At 40.0% G+C, this 16,624-nt stretch overlaps 1 protein-coding gene across 1 annotated transcript in view; it reads right to left on the minus strand.

Moving 5' to 3' along the window:
- The window catches only part of LOC106590429 (histone-lysine N-methyltransferase 2C), a 206,257-nt gene that overhangs the window by 41,058 nt on the left and 148,575 nt on the right, over window positions 1-16,624 (minus strand). The window contains exons 19-22 of the mRNA XM_082970632.1: window positions 11,759-11,923; window positions 8,136-8,245; window positions 2,391-2,468; window positions 1,801-2,034 (exon numbers count right to left, since the gene is read on the minus strand). Of these exons, the coding sequence (XP_082826758.1) occupies window positions 1,801-2,034; window positions 2,391-2,468; window positions 8,136-8,245; window positions 11,759-11,923 (587 nt within the window). The remainder of the gene's footprint in view (window positions 1-1,800; window positions 2,035-2,390; window positions 2,469-8,135; window positions 8,246-11,758; window positions 11,924-16,624) is intronic.

Consider the following 16,624-nt stretch of genomic DNA (forward strand, 5'->3'; position numbering starts at 1 on the left):
TGAAGGCTATCAAATGCTTCTCAAAGATGCCCTCTGGTGGTCAAACTAGCAATAACTAGCATTAACTTCTTGCGGATTAGTGGGACGCTACCGTCCCATTTCGAAAATTTCCAGTGAAATTGCAGAGCGCCAAATTCTAATTAAATTACTATAAATATTAAACTTTCATGAAATCACAAGTGCAATACATCAAAATAAAGCTTAACTTGTTGTTAATCAAGCCAAGGTGTCAGATTTCAAAAAGGCTTTACAGTAAAAGCAAACCATGTGATTATCTGAGGACAGCGCCCAGCACACAAATGCATAACAAATCATTTTCAACCAGGCAGGTGCGACACGAAAGTCAGAAATAACAATTTAAAAAATGCCTTACCTTTGAAGATCTTCTTCTGTTGGCACTCCAAAAGGTCTGTTACATTACAAATGGTCCTTTTGTTCGATAATGTCCTTCTTTATATCCATAAAAACACAGTTTAGCTGGCGCACTTCAGTCAATAATCCACTCGGTTTCCCTCCTTCAAAATGCATACAAAATGAATCCCAAACGTTACCAATAAACTTATCCAAACAAATCAATCAACGTTTATAATCAATCCTTAGGTACCCTAATACGCAAATAAACGATAAAATGTAATGGTATCAGTGGTTGCCACTTAAATAACGTGCCATAGAATTCTGCAGTACACTGCAACTTTTAAAGGACAAACCACTGTATGGGACATGCACAAATGTACATAATGTATGTATGAATGATTAGTCTAAGACTGACTTTTTCGTTCATATTTCAAAATTTTCTTTTCTACAGTGGTTGGCTATAACACCCACAGACATAACAAAATAGTCCCTAGTACCTGATCACAACCATAGTTCATGGTAAATACTGAGATATACTTCTTCACACTTCAAAAGAAGGTTAATGTAATCTATCTATATTTATGTGCATTGTCATAAACCCGTGTACGGTCATGGCAACATTATAACATAGTTTTATGTGATTTGTAAAGGAGCCACTGAAAAGCTCCCTCTCGGCATGGCTTGAAAATGTGCCCGCTGCGTGAGTTAAATATAGAGCACCAAATATAGAGTGAGCGGGAAAGGGTTAATTTCTCATCATTAGCCCTTGCTTGCACTGAGAACCAGGTTCTGATGGATGGGCTGGGGATTAATTCAGTTAGCTCCGGCCAGCTTCCTCTCATCACCAAAATGCCAATTGAGGTATAATTTGCTGACTGCTGTTTTCAAAAGCCTTTCTTCTCTCTCCAAGTCATATTCATTATATGCCTGCCTGCCCTCATTCTCCACCTTTCCTCCTCCCTTTCCCCCTTCCTCCTCCGTTTCCCTCCTCTATCCATCTCTTCCGACAAATAGGTTCCAGTGCAAACGTTAAGCATTACTTATTCTTTTGCCTTTACGTTTTCTGTGCATCTAAATCTTGAGATGAAGGGAACATTGCTTCCTGGCAAACATCTGCCTTTCCTTTTGACCGTTCTGATTAAATGGAAACGAGGGAAGGATGTATGCAGATACCCTCCTGTGTCATACCAAGAAAATCTAACTGAAAAGTCTATCCTTAGAAAACAGGCCAGATATTCCTGTCCTGGCCAATGTGGAAGAGAAAACCTGAGCTTTACATCCTAGTTCAAATATATCAATCTACAAAAAAAGCCAATAAGTGGTTTATTTGAACAAGCCTCTATTTTCTTTTTTACTTTGTAACTTTTTAGCCGAGGATGGAGCCCCCAGACTCCTCAAGGTGGGATACCCCCAGCCAACCCATAGTGAACACCTAGAAGTCTTTACCTCGGCGGTCGTCCATGTACCCGTCCCCGTCCCGGGACAGCTCTGAGTAGTGGGAGTACGGAGGGGTCTGGAGCACAGCCACGCTGTTCTGGTTGATGATCTTCAGCTTGAGCTTGGGTTTGGGCCGCCTGTTCTGCCCTCGGCGGGTTGAGGAGGGTACTGCCAGGCTCTCCAGCTGGCACAGGCCAGACTCGGTCAGACACACACCATCCTGGGTGTATGTCTTCTGGATGTCTGGAGGTATGGAGGGGTTCATTAATCAATCTACCAAGCCTGTTTATAAGTAGCAAATGTAGCTCTCGAGAACTACCCCGTGTTGTGAACACAAGTTTGTTTGTTGTATTAGACAGATACAAAGTTCAATACTCATGAGTGATTCACTTTTCCCTGCTGCCTCCCACGTACATGTCTAAAACCATACGTGACCATCTTGTTTACAAACACTGAAATACTTGTGTCCACATAACGTGGATATTACGATTGCGAGTCCAACACTCAATGAGCGACAACATTTAAAGAAAGTAATGATTCATTGGAGTCACACCACTTGATAAATGGCACTGTGATTTATCAGGGTAGTGCTGTTTTACCTGGATCTCTCGTTTTAGACACAATCTGGGCCACCATCGGGTCCTCGCAGCTGTCAGATAGGAGGGCCTCCACTTTGCCTGAATGACAAATATGCAAAATGTCATAAAGGATTTGGAGGATTTAGATTTCAGTGCATTGAAGTCATATACAGCAGTAATATGGAGATGAAACAAATAAATGCATCAAACTGCAACCACCAAATGTAAAAAATACTTACATCATTTTTTTTATATTATTATAAAATAATTGAATTGAGATGAAATTAATTCTTTATTTAAATAAAACTCTCCCTCCCTCCCTTTTTCCATCACTCCCTCTATTTTCTCGGAGGTAAAATCTGTCCCGAATTTCAAGAATTATCCGATAGAATGAGTGAGTGAACAGGCTGCAGCTTGATTTTTAATTCTAGCCATCTGCTGTTGTAATGAACAGCCCACATTTGGCTGAGGCTGGTCCCCTTAACAAAAATAGAGGATGACTTTGGGCTAATTGAGTGGAGCTGGTTGTGTTCATTGTGTTCATTGAGATGAGCTTGGGAACACTGAAAACTACATTTAAGACCAGGATAGGATATACAACTATGCTGTGTTTGAATACCCATACTAACATACTGTATACTACAAACTTAATGAGTACATACACTACATACTATTAGTTCATTTTAGTATACTGTAAACGAACGGTATACTTTCAGTTGAGTGTACTAGCTCTTCGCCTGTTAACCGGAAGTTGATGCTATTGCTATGCAACTTGTTGCTAGCTTGCTAGCTTAAACCGGCTCGTGGGAAGTGACACATTTCTCTTAAAGGACCAGGGCACAAATAATAATCAATAATTTTGCTCTTTATTTAGCCATCTTACATATAAAACCTTAATTGTTCATCAAAAATTGTGAATAATTCACTATAGGTTAATGAGAAGGGTGTGCTTGAAAGGATGCATATACAGTTGAGGTCGGAAGTTTACATACATTTAGGTTGGAGTCATTAAAACTCATTTTTTCAACCACTCCACAAATTTATTGTTAATAAACTATAGTTTTAGCAAGTCGGATAGGACATCTACTTTGTGCATGACACGAGCAATTTTTCCAACAATTGTTAAAAGACAGATTATTCACTTATAATTCACTGTATCACAATTCCAGTGGATCAGAAGTTTACATACACTAAGTTGACTGTACCTTTAAACAGCTTGGAAAATTCCAGATAATGAAGTCATGGCTTTAGAAGCTTCTGATAGGCTAATTGACATCATTTGAGTCAATTGGAGGTGTACCTATGGATGTATTTCAAGGCCTACATTCAAACTCAGTGGCTCTTTGTTTGACATCATGGGAAAATCCAAAGAAATCAGCCAAGACCTCAGAAAATAAATTGTAGACCTCCACAAGTCTGGTTCATCCTTGGGAGAAATTTCCAAACGCCTGAAGGGACCAATTTCATCTGTACAAACAATAGTACGCAAGTATAAACACCATGGAACCACGCAGCCGTCATACCGCTCAGGAAGGAGACGCTTTCTGTCTCCTAGAGATGAACGTACTTTGGTGCGAAAAGTGCAAATCAATCCCAGAACAACAGCAAAGGACCTTGTGAAGATGCTGGAGGAAACAGGTACAAAAGTATCTTTATCCACAGTAAAATGAGTGCTATATCGACATAGCCTGAAAGGCCGCTCAGCAAGAAAGAAGCCACTGCTCCAAAACCGCCATAAAAAGCCAGACTACAGTTTGCAACTGCACATGGGGACAAAGATCGTACCTTTTTGGAGAAATGTGTGATGAAACAAAAATAGAACTCTTTGGCAATAATGACCATCGTTATGTTTGGAGGAAAAAGAGGGAGGCTTGCAAGCTGAAAAACACCATCCCAACATCATGTTGTGGGGTGCTTTGCTGCAGGAGGGACTGGTGCACTTCACAAAACAGATGGCACCATGAGGGAGGAAAATGATGTGGATATATTGAAGTAACATCTTAAGACATCAGTCAGGAAGTTAAAGCGTGGTCGCAAATGGGTCTTCCAAATGGACAATGACCCCAAGCATACTTCCAAAGTTGTGGCAAAATAGCTTAAGGACAACAAAGTCAAGGTATCGGAGTGGCCATCACAAAGCCCTGACCTCAATCCTATAGAACATTTGTGGGCAGAACTGAAAAAGTGTGTGCAAGGAGGCATACAAACCTGACTCAGTTACACCAGCTCTGTCAGGAGGAATGGGCCAAAATTCACCCAACTTATTGTGGGAAGCTTATGGAAGGTTAACCGAAACGTTTGACCCAAGTTAAACAATTTAACCTCACTAGGGTAGGGGCAGTATTTTCACGTCCGGATGAAAAGCGTGCCCAGACTAAACCGCCTGCTACTCAGGCCCAGAAGCTAGGATATGCATATTATTAGTAGATTTGGATAGAAAACACTCTGAAGTTTCTAAAACTGTTTGAATGATGTCTGTGAGTATGGCAGGCGAAAACCTGAGAAAATTCCAACCAGGAAGTGAGAAATCTGAGGTTTGTAGTTTTTCAAGTGATTGCCTATCCAATATACAGTGTCTGTTGTTTCAGGCTTCTACTGTGAATGGGGAGTGAATAAGAGCTATTTGAACCAGGTGTCTGGCAGAATGGCATGAGCTCAGTCACGCGCGCAGCCCGTGAGAGCGAGCAGAGTTCCTTTTCATTTCTGAAGACAAAGGAATTGTCCGGTTGGAATATTATTGAAGAACTTTTTTGACTTTTTGTCTGAACTTAGTGGTCACGTATTTTTAATTTGGAATAGTGAACTGAAAGCGCAAATAAAAAGGAGGTATTTGGACATAAATATGGACTTTATCGAAACAAAACAAACATTTATTGTGGAACTGGGATTCCTGGGAGTGCATTCCGATGAAGATCATCAAAGGTAAGTGAATATTTATAATGTTATTTCTGACTTTTGTTGACTCCACAACATGGCGGGTATCTGTATGGCTTGTTTTGGTGACTGAGCGCTGTACTCAGATTATTGCAAAGTGTGCTTTCGCCGTAAAGCCTTTTTGAAATCGGACACTGTGGTTGGATTAACGAGAAGTTTATCTTTAAAATGGTGTATAATACTTGTATGTTTGAGAAATTTGAATTATGAGATTTTTGTTGTTTTGAATTTGACGCCCTGCTTTTTCACTGGCTGTCCCACATACCCCAGAGAGGTTAAAGGCAATGCTACCAAATACTAATTGAGTGTATGTAAACTTCTGACCCACTGGGAATGTGATGAAAGAAATAAAAGCTGAAATAAATAATTCTCTATTATTATTCTGACATTTTACATTCTTAAAATAAAAGTGGTGATCCTAACTGACATAAGACAGGGAATTTTTACTAGGATTAAACGTTAGGAATTGTGAAGAACTGAGTTTAAATGTATTTGGCTAAGGTGTATGTAAACTTCCAACTTCAACTGTAACTCTGCAATGTTGGGTTGTATTGGAGAGTGTCAGTCTTAAATCATTTTCCACACACAGTCTGTGCCTTTCTTTTCCATGCTAGTGAGGGCCAAGAATCTATTCTCACATAGGTACATGGTTGCAAAGGGCATCAGTGTCTTAACGGAGCGATTTGCCAAGGCAAGAAACTCTGAGCGCAGCCAAATCCAGAAATCTGGCAGTGGCTTCTGATTAAATTACATTTTCACAGAACCGTTTGTTGCAATTTCGATGAGGCTCTCTTGTTCAGATATCGGTAAGTAGACTGGAGACAGGGCATGAAAGGGATAACGAGTCCAGTTGTTTGTGTCGGCCGTACCTGCATAATTGCACACCCAGCTAACTCAGGTGCTTCGCTATATCACATTTGACATTGTCCGTAAGCTTGAGTTCATTTGCACACAAAAAAATCATACAACGATGGAAAGACCTGTGTGTTGTCCTTGTTAATTCAGACAGAGAAGAGCTCCAACTTCTTAATCATAGCCTGAATTTTGTCCCGCACATTGAATATAGTTGCAGAGAGTCCCTGTAATCCTAGATTCAGATCATTCAGGCGAGAAAAAACATCTCCCAAATAGGCAGTCGTGTGAGAAACTTGTCATCAAGAAAGCGGTCAGACAAATAAAAATGATGGCCAGTAAAGAAAACTTGAAGCTCGTCTCTCAATTTAAAAAAAAAAACGTGTCAATACTTTGCCCCTTGATAACCAGCGCACTTCTGTATATTGTAAAAGTGTTACATGGTCGCTGCCCATATCATTGCATAATGCAGAAAATACACGAACAAAGTTAACCATTTTCACTGTAGGGTCCAAAACGTCTTTCAAGCTATCAGGCATTCCCTTGGCAGCAAGAGCCTCTCGGTGGATGCTGCAGTGTACCCAAGTGGCATCGGGAGCAACTGCTTGCACGCACGTTACCACTCTACTATGTCTCCCTGGCATAGCTTTTGTGCCATCAGTACTGAAACCAACACATCTTGACCACCAAAGTCTATTTAATGTCACAATGATGTCCAGTACTTAAAAAATATCCTCTCATGTTGTCCTGGTTTCCAGAAGAGGATGTCTTCCTTAATTGACCCCCCATAAACGTAACGGACATATACCAGGAACTGTGTCAGGCCCTCCACGTCTGTTGACTCATCCAGCTGTAACGCACAGAATTCACGGCCTTTTATGCAAATCAGTAATTGTTTCAAACCATCTCCTGCCATTTCACTGATGCGTCGTGAAAGTGTTGTTTGATGAAGGCATTGTCTGTAGTATTTTGGGCCTTTTCCCCCAGCATTGTCCCAGCCATATCCGCGGAAGCAAGAAGAATTAAGTCCTCCACAAATAGTATGGAGCTTGCCTGCCCTAGCCACTCGGTAGCTCACCATATAAGACAATTCTAGCCCCTTCTTATTAATGGTTTCTGTTGCTTTTATACAGTTTTACTATTAAAAAGTAATCTTAATTCTCACTCAAAAAACCACCGTGGCTTATGTTTCAAATGGGCATGTTTTGTTTCTAAATGTCTGCGCAAGAGTGAAGGTTTCCCGCGAGAGAGTAACGGTTAATGTGATTGGATGTTAATTATTTGACTAGGCTACCTGTATTTGACATTGTGTTATTTTGCTGAACACTAGATGGTTGAATTTTATTCATGGCAGTGAAACGAGGCTACTCAGGCAGAAAAAAAACATCACCCAGATGTATAGCTGTTGGAAAATCTAAATGGACTGTTTGAAAATGTGAATCACATTTTTATTTGGCATACCCCCGACAGCATTGCGCGTACCCCAGTTTGGGAATAGTCGAGTTAAAGCAATGAATTTGTTTCCTCTCTCGTTAGACTTCAGCAGCATATTTAACGCCATTTTCTTCAAATCTGAAAATGTTGCGAAGCCACGCCCATTCTCAGCAGAATTGCATTATGAGCGGAAATAGTGTCCACTGCTTGTATACTTTGTTTTTTGGCAAATGTAGTACGACATCCAGGAACTTTTGGTATACTAACTATATCCATACTATGACCAATAAGCATACTACTCAATTTACATCACAAATAGTATGGTTTGTGCGGTTAGTATGAGTATTCCAACGCAGCTCTAGTTACTACAACTTGTCATGATGCAAAGGGATGTATTTACAGCTACTTTCCACCAAATCTTCATCAAATTAACAGCAGCCGACTAGTGCACACTTTATATAGCTATCACCATACACCTATTGTACGGTATTGGCCTCAATCATACACATAGCATTCACCGTGTGTGGGCTAGGTCTGGAGTCTTACCCTGTGAAGGCAGAGCGTGCATTCTACACATGGTGCAGTCAAAGCCATCATCCGCTGCATTCTCCACCTCCTCATCTCTGTCCAGGCCCTGGCAGCAGGCGTGGATCCACCTGACACGGGAAGGAGAAGACGATTAGATACATTTACATATGCACTTTGTACGTGCAATTGAATGTCTATGTACACTACCGGTCAAAGGTTTGGACACACCTACTCATTCAAGGGTTTTTATTTATTTGTACTATTTCTTCATTGTAGAATAATAGTAAAGACATCAAAACTAGGAAATAACACATATGGAATCATGTAGTAACCAAAAATTTATATTTGAGATTCTTCAAATAGCCACCCTTTGCCTTGACAGCTTTGCACACTCTTGGCATTCTCTTAACCAGCTTCATGAGGTTGTCACCTGGAATGCATTTCAATGAACAGGTGTGCCGCCTTAATTTGTAGAATTTCTTTCCTTAACCTCTCTAAGGGGTGTGGGACGCTACCGTCCCACCTGGCCAACATCCAGTGAAATTGCAGAGCGCCAAATTCAAAAACAGAGATACTCATTATAAAAATGAATGAAACAAGTGTTAAACATCGGTTTAAAGATTAACTTCTTGTTAATCCAACCACGGTGTCAGATTTCAAAAATACTTTACGGCGAAAGCAAACCATGCGATTATCTGAAAACAGCACCCAGCAGACAAATCATTACAAACAGTAACCAGCCAAGTAGAGGAGTAACAAATAGCGTTAAAATTAATCACTTACCTTTGATGATCTTCATATGGTTACACTCACAAGACTCCCAGTTACCCAATAAATGTTATTTTTGTTCGATAAAGTCCCTCTTTATATCCAAAAACCTCTGTTTTGTTCAGTAATCCACTGTCTCAAACAACATCCGGTGAAATTGTAGAGCGTGAAACTCAACAAAACAGAAATTCTCATAATAAACATACATAAGATACAAATGTTATACACCAGCTTAAAGATACACTTCTTGTTAATCCAACCGCTGTGTCAGATTTCAAAAAGGCTTTACGGTGAAAGCAAACCATGCGATTATCTGAGAACAGCGCCCAGCAGCCAAATCATTACAAACAGTTAGCAGCCAAGAAGACGAGTAACAAAAGTCAGAAATGGCGATAAAATGTATCACTTACCTTTGATGATCTTCATGATTGCAATCCCAGTTACACAATAAATGTTTGTTTTGTTCGATAAAGTCCCTCTTTATACTCAAAAACCTCAGTTTTGTTGGTGCGTTTTGTTCAGTAATCCATTGGAACAAAGCGCGGTCACAACAGACAGACGAAAAATCTAAAAAGTACCATAAAAGTCACAAACGATGTTTGTAATCAATTCTCAGGTTGTTTTTGTCATAAATAATCTATCATATTTCAACTGGACAATAGCATCGTCAATAGAAAAGGAAAAACAAGAAAGGTACAGGACTCATGTCTGGAAATGTCCACTGTCTTCTCATTGAAAGTGGTGTTTCTCCCTCATTTTTCAGAGTAAAAGCCTGAAACAATGTCTGAAGACTGGCCACATGTAGTGGAAGCCATAGGGATCGTGAACTGGGTCATTAGTATTTGTATGGTGTATAGGCTTTCAATGGAAAAACAGGCATTTCAAAATTATAGCACTTCCTGGATGGATTTCCCTCAGGTTTTCGTCTGCCATATCAGTTCTGTTATACTCACAGACATTATTTTAACAGTTTTGGAAACTCTAGCGAGTTTTCTACAAATTATATGCATATCTTAGCTTCTGGACCTGAGTAGCAGGCAGTTTACTTTGGGCATGCTTTTCATCCAAAATTCCAAATGCTGTCCCCTACCCTAGTGAGGTTAATGCATTTGAGCCAATCAGTTGTGTTGTGACAATGTAGGGGGGGTATACAGGAGACAGCCGTATTTGGTTAAAGACCAAGTCCATATTATGTCAAGAACAGCTCAAATAAGGAAAAATAAATGACAGTCCATCATTACTTTAAGACATGATGGTCAGTCAATATAGAACATTTCAAGAACTTTGAAAGTTTCTTCAAATGCAGTGGCAAAAACCATCAAGCGCTATGATGAAACTGGCTCTCATGAGAACCGCCACAGGAATGGAAGACCCAGAGTTACTTCTGCTGCAGAGGATAAGTTCATTAGTTACCACCCTCAGAAATTGCAGCCCAAATAAATGCTTCAGAGTTCAAGTAACAGACAGATCTCAACATCAACTGTTCAAAGGAGACCGAGTGAATCAGGCCTTCATGGTCTAATTGCTGCAAAGAAACCACTACTAAAGGACACGAATAAGGAGAAGAGACTTGCTTGGGCCAAGAAACACGAGCAATGGATATTAGACCGGTGGAAATTTGTCCTTTGGTCTGGAGTCTAAATTGTAGATTTTTGTATCCAACCTCCGTGTCTTTGTGAGACGCGGTGTGGGTGAACGGATGATCTCTGCATGTGTATTCCCCATCGTAAACTATGGAGGAGGAAGTGTTATGGTGTGGGGGTGCTTTGTTGGTGACACTGTCTGTGATTTATTTAGAATTCAAGGCACACTTAACCAGCATCGCTACCACAGCATTCTGCAGCGATACACCATCCCATCTGTTTGGGCTTAGTGGGACTATCATTTGTTTTTCAACAGGACAATGACCCAACATTCCTCCAGGCTGTGTAAGAGCTATTTGACCAAGAAGGAGAGTGATGGAGTGCTGCATCAGATGACCTGGCCTCCACAATCCCCCGACCTCAACCCAATTGAGATGGTTTGGGATGAGTCGGACCACAGAGTGAAGTTAAAGCAGCCAACAAGTGCTCAGCATATGTGGGAACTCCATTAATACAGTTGGAAAAGCATTCCAGGTGAAGCTGGTTGAGAGAATGCCAAGCGTGTGCAAAGCTGTCATCAAGGCAAAAGGTGACTACTTTGAAGAATCTCAAATATAAAATGTATTTTGATTTAACACTTTTTTCATTACTACATGATTCCATGTGTTATGTTTTCCATGTGTTAGTTTTGATGTCTTCACTATTATTTTACAATGTTGACAATAGTACAAATAAAGAAAAACCCTTGAATGAATAGGTGTCCAAACTATTCACTGGTACTAAGAGTATTCACACCCGAGTCAATACTTTGCAAAAGCATTTTTTTAAACACTTTTTTGGTTACTACATGATTTTATGTGTGTTATTTCATAGTTTTGATGTCTTCACTATTATTCTACAATGTAGAAATAGTAAAAATAAATAAAATCCCTTGAAAGAGTAGGTGTTCTAAAAACTTTGACCGGTAGTGTATATGTCATGCAATATGAACATATACAAGTGTAAATACACAGAGAGACAGGTGCACAGACACATAAACAAGCACTTAGCTACGCACGCACTCACACAGACTCCGATATGCATTAACCCGTTTGCTACAGCAACGATACGTTCTGTCCCATCAAGCCTTACGATGAGTAAATGACACTGTAGTAGATCTTTGGACTGTTGCCTTTGTCAAACTGGACGCTGGCTGCCAACATGCCATATCTACACAGTGTTGCCAGGTCCTAGTGTCACCCAATCATTCTCAGGTGGCGCATGGTCTGGCAAAAAGAGAACGCTGCTCACCTGTCACACTGGCGGCACTGCACGATGAGCTCGTCCTCACGGTAGCTGCGCATGCACATCGGGCATGATGCCAGGCTGGCACAGGGGCCACATTGGGTGTAGTTGTTCTGCCAGTCACACCTCATGCCGGGGGAGGTGGCACCGCACTGGGTACAGGAGACACACCTATGGCAGGTGAGAGAGAGGGTGGCATGAGTGGGCGATGTTAAGTAGGGGTGAAACACACATACAATCGCAGCGACTCCAGCATATCTAGCATACCTCCCAACACAGAGAGAGTCCAAAGATAATGCACTTGTATCACACACATACCGTGCCTTTAGAAAGTATTCACACCCCTTGACTTATTCCACATTTTGTTGTGACAGGCTGAATTCAAAATGGGTTGAATAGATGTTTTTCCTCACCCATCTACATACAGTACAATACCCAATAATGATAAAGTGAAGACATGTTTTTAGAAATGTTTGCAAATGTATTGAAAATGAAATACCTCATTAACATAAGTATTCACACCCGAGTCAATCCTTTGTAGAAGCACCTTTGGTGGCGATTACAGATTTGAGTCGTCTTGGGTATGTTTGTATCAGCTTTGCAAATTTGGATTGGGGGATTTTGTCCCATTCTTCTTTGCAGATTTTCTCATGTGCTGTTAAGTTCGATGGGGAGTGGCGGTGAATAGCAATCTTCAAGTCTTACCACAGATTTTCAAATGGGACTTGGGCATTCTTTTTCTGAAGCCATTTCAGCGTTGCTTTGGCTGTATGCTTGGGGTCATTGTCCTGTTGAAACTAGAGGTTGACCGATTATGATTTTTCAATGCCGATGCCGATTATTGGTGGTCCAAAAATGCCGTTAACGATTAATCGGACGATTTTTTTATATATAATGCAGCATTCCTGCAAAATACTGTAAAATACTAATTATATATATATATATATATATATATATAATTAGTATTTTGCAGGAATGCTGCATTATATATTATAATATATTATATATATATATATTATAATATATAATGCAGCATTCCTGCAAAATACTGCAAAATACTAATTATATATATATATATATATATATATTATATATATATATATATATATATATATATATATATATATATATATATATATATATATATATATATATATATATGCAGGTTTAAAAATATATACTTGTGTATTGATTTTAAGAAAGGCATTGATGTTTATGGTTATGTACACATTGGTGCAACGACAGTGCTTTTTTCGCGAATGCGCTTGTTAAATCATCCGTTTGGCGAAGTAGGCTATGAACCGATGGTAAATTCACAGGCACAGCATCGATTATATGCAACGCAGGACAAGCTAGTGTCGTGTCTTTGCTATGCCGGATTAAGTGATATGATATGCTATTCTTTAAAAACATTTCTCTGTAATTATTATTACCTGATTAAACTAATTATGTAAATGTAATTAACTAGAAAGTCGGGGCACCACAAAATAATGTTTATAGAGCTGTGATCTTCCGAATAAACTCTTAAAGACCTGGTAATCTTTTACATCAATAGCAGTCAATTATTAATCGTCACCTTATTCAGTCTCATCTGAATGTCGTAAACTCTTGGTTATCTTCACGAACCCTGGCTAACAAGTTGAATCAGCAATACCAAATTTGGTTTAATTATTTATTTACTAAATACCTAAACAATCACACAGAATTACATGTACACAGGATGGGTCATAGATCAATTACTAATTATGTCATAAAAGAAAACTTCCCTGGCAGATGGAACAGATATGACGGCTGGTTACACAAAGAAAGGGGGTTGGGGTTTGAATGAAAGCGCGGGAAGACTGAGGAACAAAGGATTTGGTCTCTGATCAGACCTTGTAAAGCTATGCTATCGTAAATATAGAATCTTATGCATTCTAAATAACCACCCATTTGGAAAAGTAAAATGCAAGAAATATTTACTCTGAGCTGTGCTTCAATAGGTTGGTTGTAGATGGAAGGCCGTGTTGCTCAACAGAGATCTTCCTGTCCTCTGAAGAATATCTGTTCTACCAGACACTTTGTCTGTCCTTTCCTAGCCCAGGTTTACAGCTGCTGCTAACTCAACGGCTAGGAGGTATGACTTCTTTAGTGAATAAGAGTTCAAAGTTCATACCAAGTTGCCATACTTTGAGCTCACGCTGAAGTTGGCTTAGTTCTGTAGTTTCATATTAGCCCTTTTAACCTGTTGTGGTATAGGGGGCAGTATTTTCACGGCCAGATAAAAAAACATACCCGATTTAATCTGGTTACTACTCCTGCCCAGAAACTAGAATATGCATATAATTACTAGATTTGGATAGAAAACACTAAAGTTTCTAAAACTGTTTGAATGGTGTCTGAGTATAAGATTCCATACAGGAAGTGCCCTGTCTGACAATTTGTTCTCCTTCTGTTGCATCTCTATCGAAAATACAGCATCTGTGCTGTAACGTGACACTTTCTAAGGCTTCCATTGGCTCTCTAAAGCCGCCAGAAAGTGGAATGGGGTGTCTGCTGTCTCTGGGCAAAGAACAGCAGCAGAGTTTGTGAGTGGTCAGCCTGGGGACAGTGAGACTGAGATGCGCGTTCACGAGACTTCTCAATTTTTTTCTTTCAGCCTTTGAATGAAGACAACGTTGCCCGGTTGGAATATTATCGCTATTTTACGAGAAAAGTAGCATAAAAATTTATTTTAAACAGCGTTTGACATGCTTCTAAGTACGGTAATGAAATTTTGTCACGAAATCCGCTCGCGCGTCACCATTTGGATAGTTACCTGAACGCGTGAACAAAACGGCGGTATTTGGATATAACTATGGATTATTTGGAACCAAAACAACATTTGTTGTTGAAGTAGAAGTCCTGGGAGTGCATTCTGACAAAGAACAGCAAAGGTACTACTACATAAAGGGGCTTATGTAGTAGGGAAGAGAAGGGCATGTTTCATAGTTTACAACCAATGTCTGTTCACATGGGCGGGGCCACTGAGTTTTTACTCTATGAAAACAATTCTCTCATTTAGAAGCTAAAATTACATTTCATCTTTTCACAAATAGTTTCATATTTAAACATTTCAAATTGCACAAGAATTCCATGTCTACTAGAATGTGTAGACTTTCCAAGATACAGTTTATGTTATCCTATCATCAGTAATAATGTCTCAGACGACAACTGTTCTGACAATCATATTCTTTAAGTATCAATGGATATTTTCAACTGGTTGGATTACCAAAATATGATTCCGTTCCCCACCTTTTGATGTTACCAGACTCTCTCTCTATGCTAACAAAGGGCTTTCCAAGAGTCACTCTGTAGAGTAGAGAGAGAGGAAAGAGGGAAAGGTATTTATGCGGGTCATAAACCTCACCAACAGGCCAACATCATGACACTAGATAAACTAGTAATATCATCAACCATGTGTAGTTAACTAGTGATTATGTTAAGATTGATTGTTTTTTCTAAGATAACTTGGTAGCTAGCATTAAACTTATCTTGGCTCCTTGCTGCACTCGTGTAACAGGTAGTCAGCCTGCCACGCAGTCTCCACGTGGAGTGCAATGTAATCAGCCATAATCGGTGTCCAAAAATGCCGATTACGATTGTTACGAAAACGTGAAATCGGCCTTAATTAAATCGGCCATTCCGATTAATCGGTCGACCTCTAGTTGAAACATAAATCTTTGCCCCAGTCTAAGGTCGTTTGCACTCTGAAGCAAGATCTCATTAAGAATTTGCCTGTATTTGGCTCCATTCATTGTTCCCTCTATACTTACAGGTCTCCCAGTCCCTGCTGCTGAAAAGCATCCCCATATCCTGATGCTGCAACCACCATGCTTCCCGGTAGGAATGGCGTTAGACAGGTGATGAGCTGTGCCTGGTTCTCTCCAGACATAGCGTTTTGAATTCAGGCCAAAGAGTTACATTCTGGTCTCAAACCAGAGAAAAGCTTTCCTTATTCTTTCAGTGCAAATTCCAGGAATGCTGCATTCAGCCAATTTCTCAGGAGTGGCTTCCATCTGGCCACTCTCCAATAAAGCCCAGATTGAAGTTCTGTAGACTAACTCAGCCAAGGAATTCTGTAGTTCTGTCAGAGTGGTCATTGGGTTCTTGGTCACCTCTCCCTGAACAAGGTCCTTCTTGCCCGGTTGCTCAGTTTGGTCGGACGGCCAGCTCTAGGCAGAGTCTGGGTAGTTCCATATTTTTTCAATTTCCCAATGATGAAGACCACTGTGTTCTTGGAATGTTTCACTATAAATTCTTGAAAGCACTTCCCCAGATCCAATTCATTTGGAAAGTATTCAGGGTCCTATTCAGATCTTTTCCACATTTTGTTACGTTACTGCCTTATTCTAAAATGGATTTTTTTTTTAATCCTCAATCGACACACAATAACCCATGACAAAGTGACAAACAGGTTTTTAGAAATGTTTGCAAATGTTATTTACATAAGTATTCAGACCCTTTGCTATGAGACTCGAAATTGAGCTCCGGTGCATTGTTTCCATTGATCACCCTTGGTTTCTACAACTTGATTGGAGTCTACCTGTTGTAAATTCAACTGATTGGACATGATAGGGAAAGACACACACCCATCTATATAAGGTCTACAACATTGTAGGTCCCCAAGAACACAGTGGCCTCCATCATTCTTAAATGGAAGAAGTTTGGAACCACCAAAAGTCTTCCAAGAGCAAATTGAACCATTGGGGAAGAAGGGCCAAAAACCCGATGGTCATTCTGACAGAGCTCCAGAGTTCCTCTGTGGAGATGGGAGGACCTTCCAGAAGGATAACCATCTCCGCAGCACTCCACCAATCAGGCCTTTATGGTAGAGTGGCCAGACGGAAGCCA

Source organism: Salmo salar, chromosome 29, assembly GCF_965601325.2.
Source record: "Salmo salar chromosome 29, fSalSal1, whole genome shotgun sequence".
NCBI classification, from domain to species: Eukaryota; Metazoa; Chordata; class Actinopteri; order Salmoniformes; family Salmonidae; genus Salmo; species Salmo salar.